The sequence below is a fragment of the Triticum dicoccoides genome, chromosome 2A, assembly GCF_002162155.2.
Source record: "Triticum dicoccoides isolate Atlit2015 ecotype Zavitan chromosome 2A, WEW_v2.0, whole genome shotgun sequence".
Lineage (NCBI taxonomy): Eukaryota > Viridiplantae > Streptophyta > Magnoliopsida > Poales > Poaceae > Triticum > Triticum dicoccoides.
In genome coordinates this window covers 561651728-561663570 of record NC_041382.1, presented here as the reverse complement: position 1 = coordinate 561663570, position 11843 = coordinate 561651728, and the positions used below count along the sequence as shown (strand labels likewise).

Here is an 11843-nt window from a genome sequence, read left to right as displayed (position 1 = left end):
GGAGCAGCTGCGGGTCACCGTCGCTAATGGCGACCGCCTCCGATGCCATGGGCTCGCTCGGGACGTTCCCATTACTATCGGCGACGAGCACTTCACCATCACATGTGCCGGCATCGACTTGGGCTGCTTCGACTTCATCCTCGGCGTCGACTTTTTGCGGACTCTCGGTCCCATCCTTTGGGACTTCGACACCCTGACGATGACTCTCTGGCGCCTCGGCCGCCGCATCCGGTGGGAGGGCGTTGGCGGCACCCCGGCGTCACCCCCACTCCAGCTAGCCGCGGCCACCACGGAGGCCGAGCATCCGCTGCTGGATCACCTCCTGCAGCAGCACGGTGATCTTTTTGCGGAACCCCAGGGCCTTCCGCCGGCCCGGGTCTACGACCACCGTATTCATCTCCTGCCGGGCTCGGCTCCGGTGGCAGTACGGCCCTACCGGTACCCTCAGTTGCAGAAGGATGAGTTGGAGCAGCAGTGCGCCATCATGCTTGCCGCGGGCATTATCCGTATCTCTACATCACCCTTTACGGCGCCGGTCCTCCTCGTACGTAAGTCGGACGACACTTGGCGCTTCTGCATCGACTACCGCGCCCTTAATGCTCTCACAATTAAGGATAAGTTTCCTATTCCGGTGGTCGATGAACTCCTGGATGAGCTACATGGTGCGCGCTTCTTCACCAAACTGGACCTCCGGTCGGGGTATCATCAGGTGCGCATGCATCCCGACGACATCGCCAAGACGGCGTTCCGGACCCATCACGGCCACTTCGAGTTCTTGGTGATGCCCTTTGGCCTCGCCAACGCCCCGGCAACATTTCAGGCCTTGATGAACGATGTCCTCCGGCCCTACTTACGTCGGTTTGTGCTCGTTTTCTTTGATGACATTCTTATCTACAGCGCCTCTTGGGCAGAGCACCTCCAGCATGTGGCCATCGTCTTCAACGAGCTTCGGGCGCATCATCTTCATCTTAAGCGCTCGAAGTGCTCGTTCGGGACACCTTCGGTCGCTTACCTCGGCCACGTCATCTCGGCCGAGGGTGTGGCCATGGACGCCGACAAGGTGGCGGCCGTCGCCGCCTGGCCCATTCCGCAGTCTCCGCGGGCTCTTCGCGGCTTCCTTGGTCTTGCCGGGTACTACCGGAAGTTCATCCGGGAGTTTGGCCTTATCGCGGCCCCGCTCACGCGTCTCCTCCGCCGCGACGCCTTCTCTTGGGATACGGAGGCCACTTCAGCGTTCGAGGCCCTCAAGGGGGCCCTCACGACTGCGACGCTTCCGGTGCGGGGTTTGGTGCGGTCCTGCACCAGGGCGATGGACCCCTCGCCTTCTTCAGCCGCCCCTTTGCTGCCCGCCATCTTAAATTGGCGGCGTATGAGCGTGAGCTCATTGGGTTGGTGCAGGCAGTACGCCATTGGCGGCCCTATCTTTGGGGCCGTTCCTTCCGGATCCGCACGAACCACTACAGCCTCAAGTTCATGCTGGATCAGAGGCTCTCGACAGTTCCCCAGCACCAGTGGATCAGTAAACTCTTTGGCTTTGATTTTACCGTCGAGTACCGGCCGGGTCGCCTCAACACCGTCGTCGACGCCCTGTCTCGGCGTGACGCCGATGTGGACGATGGTGCGGCGGAAGGGGCTGCCTTCTGCATCATCACCGGGCCCTCTTTCACCCTCTACGCCGACATTCGCCGGGCGAACGCTGCCGCGGCCGACGCCCTCCTCCTGCAGCAGCAGCTGGCGGCGGGCGAGCTAGAGGAGCCGTGGCGTCTAGCCGACGGCCTGCTTCTCCACTGGCGCCGCGTCTTCGTTCCGGACCACGACGTTCTTCGTCAGCAGGTGCTGCGTCTCGCCCACTCGGCGGGCCATGAGGGCGTGCAGAAGACGCTACATCGCCTCCGCGCCGACTTCTACATTCCAGGTGATCGTGCCCTGGTCCGCGACTGGGTACGGTCTTGTATGACGTGCCAGCGCAACAAAACGGAGACCCTGCGACCAGCTGGTATGCTTCAGCCCTTGGAGGTCCCGTCTCAGGTTTGGGCGGACATCTCCATGGACTTCATCGAGGGCCTTCCCAAGGTGGGCGGCAAGTCCGTCATTCTCACGGTGGTCGACCGCTTCTCCAAGTATGCTCATTTCATCGCCCTTGGCCATCCATATTCAGCGGCATCTGTCGCGCGGGCCTTCTTCGATGGCATTGTCCGTCTCCACGGGTTCCCTTCTTCGATCGTCAGTGATCGAGATCCTGTGTTCACGGGTCATGTATGGCGCGCCCTCTTCCGACTGGCAGGCGTGAAGCTCCGCCTGAGTACCGCCTTCCACCCTCAGACAGACGGCCAGTCTGAGATCGTTAACAAGGTGATTGCCATGTATTTGCGTTGTGTTACAGGTGATCGCCCTCGCGCATGGGTGGACTGGCTCTCGTGGGCGGAGTACTGCTACAACACCTCTTACCACTCCGCCCTCCGTGCTACGCCCTTTGAGGTGGTGTATGGCCGGCCGCCCCCGCCGATTCTGCCGGTTGATCCAGCCTCGGCGCGGACCGAGGCAGCCGGGGCTCTTTTGAGGAGCCGTGATGAGATGCTCGCGGAGGTCCAGCAACGACTCCTCCAGGCCCAGCAGTTGGCCAAACGATACTATGATGGCCACCATCGCGAGGTGGAGTTCGCGGTGGGTGATTGGGTCTGGCTGCGTCTACTTCATCTCTCTACGCAGTCACTGGACCCCCGCGCGAGGAAGAAGCTCGGTCCTCGCTATGCCGGTCCCTTTGCTATCCTGGAACGCATTGGCAAAGTGGCGTACCGTCTTCAGCTTCCGGCAGGTGCCCGGATCCATGATGTCTTCCATGTCAGGCTGCTCAAGCCTTTCCGCGGCGATCCACCCGCGGCACCACCGGCGCTTCCGCCGCTCGCGGACGGGCGTCTCCTTCCTGCACCGGAGAAGGCGCTGAAGGCTCAGCTGCGCCGAGGCTCCTGGTACGTGTTGATTCGGTGGGCTGGACTACCAGAGGAGGACGCTACTTGGGAGCAACGCGAGGAGTTCCGCCAGCACTAACCCGACTTTCAGCTCGAGGACGAGCTGTTTGCGCAGGCGGGGAGAGATGTTATGACTGGCCAGGTCTATGGCCGCCGGGGGCCCACTGGGCAGGCTTAAGGCCCAAGTTATCTTAGTTTATTTTCAGATTATGATTATATATACAAGTTGTAAGACTATTTTGAGGATTAAGCAATAAGACTATTCTATTGCCCGGCTCCCAGAGGAGCCGGAACCCTAAACCCTAGCCTCTCCCTCTCCTGCGCCGCCGCCACCCAGCCGCAAGGACAGCGCCTCGCCGCCGGCCGCCGCGTTCTAGCCCACGCCCCGCTCCCTCCTTTCCCTACCACCTACGACCTAGAGGAGCCCGAACCCTAGCTCCTAACAGAATGCTGTGTGAAAACAAAATAAAAATGAATTCTAGTCATGATATTGCCCACTGATCACCTCATCACAAACAAAAGTCATCCAAAACATGCCATCACCGGTAACAGTCAGTACAATGAGCAGAGTAACTTATAAAATGACACTGAATACAGCAAGTAGGTGAGATAAACACCAGTTAAGAACTTAAGATCATGATAGTTGACAGTGATTGTGATTTTACTAATTTTAGATTTAGATATACTCTTTTAAATGGTAACAGGCATAGTGACCGAGATATAGCTCAGCTATAGAAAGCAGAAAAATCTGCAAACGTCTCAAACAAAATCAAATTACTACTAGTTTATGGATTGATAGACCCAATCGTGATCTCACAATGCACTTTTGAATAGTACTCCCTCCGTTCTAAAATAGATGACTCCACTTTACACTAACTTTAGTGCAAAGTGGAGTCATCTATTTTGGAACGGAGGGAGTAGATATCAAAATGGAAGTAACCTAACCTGTCTGTGTAAAAATTGCTGTGTTGATACCAATCATGTGCCCTTTCGAATCTAGCAAAGGACCACCACTGCATCGAGATTCATCAGGCTATATGGTTAGTAAAATCCTTTGTAAAACATTTTGGATGATATGTGCTAAGATCCAGACTATTATGCTATATGATCAGTATGCCAACTACCATAGCAGGAATTTAACTCCAAGTTTATGTGTCCCGTCTTATGAACTCTGATACTAATCACTTACAAAAGAACAACATTTAATACTAGTTTTGTCTGTGTACCAATATAGACCTTTCATGTTTTGCAATTTTTTGTTTAGTAATGTGGTATTGAATAAGAATATAAACACCATAATTGTCAAGTTAGGTGAAACCAGTAACACGTATGCCTAGGAATGTCTAACTGTAAGTGACAGATGATGAAATATAAAGATTTGCCAATCCTCAAAGCAGTATCACTAGCAGTAGTTTCTACTTTCTACACAAGTTCTGAAATCAGAAATGTCCAGGCCTCCCCTGAAATTTTCAGTTCAAAAAAGTTCTGGAATTTGAAATGCAAAATTTGCTATGAATTGCTCCTGATTATACGAAATTTGGTGATTATACCATCTCCACAAACCTGTTCCCAGGGTTAATAGCTGCATCTGTTTGAATCCCACCTCCAATTGTCACTCCAGCTTGACTAAATATATCTCGATTTAAACCACTGATAACACCAACAGTCAGAGTATGGTCAAAACCAAAAGGATTTCCAATTGCTAAGCATTGCTGACCAACTTTTAGAGCTGAGGACTGCCCCACAATAATTGGCTTCAAGATATCTGAAGGGGCGTCCACCTATCACATATGTACATGCCAATATATGAGATTCACAAAGAGAAAATGCTCAGTGGGATGTTTTATGAAGCGAACTATAGAAACAATTTAAGCAACATACATAACTATGATTAACTAAAGATGAACTCAGGTGAATATCAATAAACTGGCACTGGACATGCTCCAGAACTGGTTTGTGACTGCCTTCTTTTGTACTAACAAGATTAAACATTCTAGCCCTTGCAATGCATGTCCATGAACCAGATGGGGATAGGGTGAGCACAATGTTAGCAGGTTAACATAATCATCTTGGCACTCTAAAATACCATGGTGACATTCCCAATATAGATGAAACGACAAGACATACAGAACGGCGTGTAATCTCAATCTCTAATATGACTCCGCAATCCTTTGGTCTCATAAGTCAACTCTCATTTTTATATCCATTTCACTGGAATCACGTCATGTCACTCATAACTAAAGAAACAAGATAAACTAGTTGCATGCTATCTATTTAGCATCGAACGGGCAACAGGAAATCGAGGAACAGAAAACAAAACTAATTGACAAGGAGTCATGGTGAAAGTATAAATCATTAAGTGATTTAAGTCTCTACTGACCAACCCCAGTCACTCCCATTTTGAAGTTTGTTCGCTCTCTTTTTTAGCTTTATGTGGCATGAGTATAAATAAATTTCATTAAATAGTTAATTTCAGAATACGGAGGGAGTAGTTCTCTATATAAGAGCATCAGCATTTTTAGTTAAACCATACCCTTGTTCAGAACAGTTAGTCAGAAGAAACTTTTACCTTAAGGACAGCAAGATCTTTAGCGCGGTCTGCACCAATCAATATTCCTTCGAAATTTTTCTGTATCCTTTCAAGCAGATATAGGAGAGTATTTACTGTTAATTGGCACGCATATACAAGGAATAGTAATGCCCCAACAAATTTCATGGAAAATTATACTACCAAGTGCAGTTATATAAGAACTTACCCTTTGGCAGCAAGAATGTTGACACGTGCGACAACTTCACCAAGCTTTGGATTTTTCGAAAGAGCATTGCCAACCACTATAATCATACCAACATCGTGAACACATGCATATATCAAAAGTAAATTCAGTGTACTGTGTACAAGGGAAAAGAGTTGCACTGTAAAGTAGGCATGAGAGGAGTAGGTTGTGTTGTTCATATATGGTAGACATATATAACCATGTGATTGACATACCATGATAATTTGTAACAATATGACCAGACTCATCCCAAACAACTCCAGAACCATTTCCTTCTGGGATCTACAATGAATGTTAAAAACTTTCTTTCAAACAAGAGCTTCTCACATCTTTTGAAATTTTGTGTCATCTAGAAAGTACATAAGCAAAAGATATCCAAGAATAAATCAGCAATTATTAGCCTTCTAGTGTTTCTAGGAGCATACCCAGACACCCTTGGTCTAAACTTACAATATTCAAGCATGCGTGCAGTTTACCTCAACAACCCCTGTTACATTGAGCTGGGGGCGCAGTGTCGCATCAAAAATGTTGACCACTGAGTAAGTATTTGTTTCAAAAAGCTCTGCGATCCGTTTCTGTTGCACAGGCAGCAAAATTCAAAGAAATGTAAATATGGTGTGAGAACAAGTAAATAGGGTAAGGTTGATTCAACAGAGTACTGAGTAGCGACCTCGGTTGGAAACAATGGACCAGATGGAAATATCTTTGGAGTAACATCCTCAATTTTGACGGTTGGATCGCCCAAAGCAAGTGCTGTGATAATAATAAGAACATACCAAGTTATAGAAAGTTCACAGACACAATAAACCGACACTGTTACAGGAGTAAAATAATCTGGTACATGAAAAGACATGGGATTAATTTCTATTAACACCTAATTACCATGTCACCTAGTCCGAACCTGATAAGTACCTTGAAGAATGTAAGCAAAGGCAAAAGGCCGAAAATGCAAGAATCTTCCTCTTTGACGCAAACAGCAGTGTTTTGCTTGAGATTTTAGAAAGTTCACATGTTTCCCTTAACCTGGACGAAAATTCACACACATATTAGCAGTTGCGTTGTTTATTAGAAGTTCAGCTCAAGTATACTGTTTGTTAGAAGCTACAGACAGTGATAATTTTCCGGGAAAAAAACTCTGAGTTATGATACGGAATATGGATGGAATTATCTAATCTGACTGCATGATTGTGCTCTTGACAACAGCGTAGTCCGAAAATTTGCAGAAATGCAGCGAGAGGTGCGCTCACCTCGGAGGCGTTCCTTCCACGTTGCGGTCTGCGGAGGCGATGCAGTCGACAACCACTCTCCGGCGGCCGAAGCGCCTTCCAGGAGCACGAGCGGCGGCCGCTGCAGCGGGCGCGGCGCAGGCGAGGCAGTGCATCCGATAAATGGGGGGAGTCTGTAGTCCGGGCCAAGCGTGTGGCGTGGTAGAGTTCAGACCATGGTGATATGTGGGGAATTTGCGGTTGGAGAAAGGACGACGTTTCACATTCAAGTCCACGACGTATGTTGTTATTGCATATCTGGATGCATCACACAAGGTCAGCTAAATTCTAAGTTTATCTCTCTTTATTTCTTACGAAAAGGATCAAATCTGTTATAAATTTCACCGGAATCACAAAGCATCTTAAACATAATAAAAATTACATCAAGATTTCGAGATCACCAAGCGACCACTATTGTCGTCAGAACAAGCCCCTGACGCGCCGATGTCGTCACTTTCCTACCAGAGTCGGCTTGACCTTGTCGATGACAACGGGAATTCTAAATTTTTCTCGGTTCCATACTTCCATATTTATACTTGCGAGATAGTTACACTTTGGATTCCCCCGAAATAAGGTTACAATTTGAAGCACATTCTATTTTTTTTTCTTTTTGTCATTTGTTTTGGCGCTCTCGCCGCTGCCGCCCTTCGCTTTGTTCTATCATGCCTTGATTCTCACTCCCTCATGTTTGACCATATAGGGCATGTATTTACTTATATGTCTCTAACAATGGAATGATTGATGTTTCTTAATCCAGCATAACAGCATCATATCTCACCTCATACCACCCTTGCTTCTTACTTCCACGTGCCCTGACTAGAAGGGCCAGGGTTTGCGAACATTAACCGATGACTCGAGTCCGTCCACTACGCAGATACACATCATCAACGAATACAAGACAAGTATGTCACCATATGTATTAGGTTCAGTCGCATTTGAGGAGCACCAGGTAGTCTATACCGACTCGGATTCCTTGTAACCCTAGCCTTGTCCACCTATATAATACGGGCTATGACATATGATCGTTATATTTTCATAGCCAGCTTAGGTCCAATATCATTGTAAAACCAAACATGCTTGCACAAAACCCTAACTTTATACGAGGCAACCATCAATGCAAGTCACAAAGGTAAGTAGAGTATTACCTCCCTCAGAGGGCATGGGCCTAGGCATATCTTCGTCTCGTGTGTATCCCTCTAAATTCTTCGTGCGTACATCACCCCATGTTCATTATTGCCATAAAAAGACAAACATAGTGTGGTCAGGCTAGACCTACATTACATTGAATATGCGCCAGAGAAAGACATGATGTGGCGAGCAATTATATATAAGTGTGAGCTTCATGCCATTTTGACAAACAAGTGGAACCAATATAGCAGGACCATGTCAATCTACTGAAAACATGATTCAAAGTGAAATTGGTGGTCTATAATGTGGTTCAAAGTTTTACAGAAGCTAAATATGATTTAAGTGTCACCGTGTCATAGGTACATGGTTCATGCTGAAATGAACTCTTAAATTCATTTCATACATCACTAGATTACTTGTAACGGTGTTTGTGAGGAAATTTCACTCTGCTTGTCATGATCCAAGATTCTTTTTTTACTCACATTGTGTTCTTTAAGTGAATCGTTAAACATATCCCCCCAATTATGGCCTGATAAAATTGTCAAAAGAAATTGTACAAAAAAAGTATACAATAATAACACACACACACACCATAATTTTTAAGAATAAAATTAAAAGCCTTTGAACCATAACAAGAAAACAAAATATAGTTGAGGAAGTGGATTTGCAGCGGCACCGCCTTGGATTCAAGTCTCACCGTGTGATTTTGACACTTACTCCCTCCGTCCGGGTTTATTAGGCCCGAAGACAAGATCGACAGGACCAAGAAACCTAGTAACTGGCCTTGATTAAGGTGAAAATTCCCAGTGTTTAATTGTGAGTGTTTAATTGTGACGTACGTTTCGATAGCCATGTAATTTAATGCACACTCTAAGTAATCCAGCCAGCAGCCCAGAGTTCACGCGCATGCTGATTCATGGTCGCTAGCATGGCCAATCTGAAGACATGCGTCTGTTTAGGTCGCTGCATGCAATGTGCTACTCCCTCTCTTCCCAAATATTTGTCTTTCTAAAGATTTTTCAACAAATGATCACATACGGAGCAAAATGAGTGAATCTATAGTCTAAAATATGTCTACATGCATCCGTATGCTGTGTCCATTTAAAATGCCTAGAAAGACAAGTATTTGGGAACGGAGGGAGTAGTTAATTTCTCACGGTCCTCTGGAACTGAATGAGTTCGATTCCAAAAAAATTAATTAGAAGGGCCTTATAAATCGGGACGTACTATTGTGGCTGAGAGGCCTAATAAACCCGGACAGAGGGAGTAATGCGTAACTTAAATGTTTATCATAAAAAAATGTTTGCAAAAAATTACATTTTTTTAATGAATCCAAAAGTGAATAATTTTTATTTCTAAAAAATAATGCCAAATAAGGAAACCAGGAATAAAAGTGATATTTTGCCCTTTTACTATTTTCAGTTTTGGTATCTAAAACTGTTTTACTTTTAGATATCACTATTTATTCATTTTTGTAATTTTTAGATGTCTTGCTATAATTAGTAGATTTGTTTTTTCAGGGTAGACCGGTAGATGCTTTAGTTTTGAGCAAGTTATTTTTAGGGTAAATCAATCATCACATTCTCCGTGCAGTCAGCGCCCCGCGACGTGGGTTGAATTTATATTGTGTTTGAACTTTGAAATCAAATCTCTAGCCTTGTGGCAACGCGTGAAGTATCTCTAGTAAAAGTGACATTTTGCCTTTTTACAGTTTTTTCAGGTTTGGTACCAAAAATAGTTTTACTCTTAGATATCAGTAGTAAGCATGCACGTAAAACAGGTGAATTCACATAATATAAAAAAATAAACGTTTTTAAAAATATAAATCAAATGGATACACAATGTTTGATGTCGCTCAAATTGTATTTTCAAAAGCAAGACACAATAGTGGTTATGTTGCTGCATAGAGTAATAGCAGGAAAATATTCTCATTTAAATAAAATCAGCAATTATTTATTAATGCAGTAATATAGGCATGTAGTATAGTCTTCTCTTCGAGTGTAACCAGGAAAAAAAAGTATAAACTGCCTTACGGTGCAATCATATTGTTCAAGATGCTTAATTCTCGAATTTTATTTTATTCTACTAATCTGCATAGCAAAATATATATTTATACTAATTTGGATTAAATTATATATATTTTTTGGTTGTGTGGACTGCCAAAAGTATATAGCTACCTACTATGAATAATAGGAAATAGAAAATGATATGTGACTACAACGACTTCTATATGAAATAAAGATGATTTACAAGAACTAATTGAAATGTAAAAGGGCTAAAAAAAATCCAATAATTATCATGATAGAAAATATTTATCTGGTTTTGTATGTGTTTATGCGTTGGCAACCATACTAACTTACAATGATGTAAGACGTTTTGTACGTATAGAAACTGAAATGAGTTCTGAAGAAAAATAAAGATCGAAGGAAAAGTATTCTAGAATATTTGTCAAGCTTTCAGGTCACCTTCTAAATTACAAAAAAAATGATGAATCCTCAAATAAGAAAGAGCCAACAATTTGGAACATGCTACAAAACTGGTGAAGATAGAAAGCATTCATCCTCTTTTTCCTTGTCGTAAGGAGTAGCTTCAGCATACATTTGTAACAATGTAATACCTAATCCGGAAAAAGTTGTTCATTATTATTATTGGAGGAAAGAGGTGCGCAGACAAAGAAAGAGAGGCGGTGCAAATAAGGCCTTAAACAACATGTCTTCAAGTTTGATGATTGCAGATATGTTGGATCATTCGAAACTGCACAAGTATATAAGAATAAATATATATGCCAAAATAGCGAAAGGTATTTGGTTTCTCTGTCATGAAACAAAATAAATCCGACTGAGTACAATTTATATGATTTCTCTGTACCAATATATGGCAGCTGTATTAGGACAGATCATTTGAAGGATCTATTTATTGGAACTCAGCTGGATTAGTTTCTTCATTGGATCCTTCTATATGGTAAAATTCTCTTTATTGGAACGCAGTAGAGATTGTATAACTTTACAGAGCAGCGAGACATATTCTCTAACAACAGTTACGGAGTCATGTGACCCGTTTTAGATGTATAGAATCATGTAACTGAAATAGTAGTACATCTTCAATATCTTGCCTCCTACTGAATCTTACATAATTTACTGGATTGCTATGCAATTATGTTAAAGTGACGCGTGTAAAATTTTCTCTAAGAATGAATCATATATTCTGATTTCCAACATATCCCTGGAGATAGTGCCTAGGCAGGTGCAACCCACCTTAATTCCAGGTAAAGCTGTTGGGGAACGTTGCAGAAAACAAAATTTTCCTACGGTTTCATCAAGATCCATCTAGGAGTTCATCTAGCAACGAGTGATCGGATTGCATCTACATACCTTTGTAGATCGCGAGCGGAAGCGTTCAAGGAACGGGGATGAGATAGTCGTACACGACGTGATCCAAATCACCGGAGATCCTAGCACCAAACGGACGGCACCTCCGCGTTCAACACACGTACGGTTAGCGCAACGTCTCCTTCTTCTTGATCCAGCAAGGGGGGAGGAGAGGATGAGGAAGATGGCTCCAGCAGCAGCACAACGGCGTGGTGGTGGTGGAGCTGTAGTACTCCAGCAGGGCTTCGCCAAGCACTATGGAGGAGGAGGAGGTGTTGGAGAGGGAGAGGGAGGCACCAAAGATCAAGGTAAGAAGTCCTCCATCTCCCCACTATATAT

General features: G+C 44.8%; 1 protein-coding gene across 1 annotated transcript in view; it reads right to left on the bottom strand.

The window, feature by feature from the left end:
* LOC119355374 (protease Do-like 8, chloroplastic) overlaps window positions 1-7178 on the bottom strand; it is an 11375-nt gene extending 4197 nt beyond the window's left edge. Inside the window, exons 1-9 of the mRNA XM_037622165.1 lie at window positions 6991-7178; window positions 6645-6766; window positions 6414-6496; window positions 6220-6318; window positions 5959-6025; window positions 5726-5801; window positions 5539-5605; window positions 4533-4750; window positions 3915-3982 (exon numbers count right to left, since the gene is read on the bottom strand). Of these exons, the coding sequence (XP_037478062.1) occupies window positions 3915-3982; window positions 4533-4750; window positions 5539-5605; window positions 5726-5801; window positions 5959-6025; window positions 6220-6318; window positions 6414-6496; window positions 6645-6766; window positions 6991-7124 (934 nt within the window). The 5' untranslated portion in view covers window positions 7125-7178. The remainder of the gene's footprint in view (window positions 1-3914; window positions 3983-4532; window positions 4751-5538; window positions 5606-5725; window positions 5802-5958; window positions 6026-6219; window positions 6319-6413; window positions 6497-6644; window positions 6767-6990) is intronic.
* Window positions 7179-11843: the final 4665 nt, after the last annotated feature.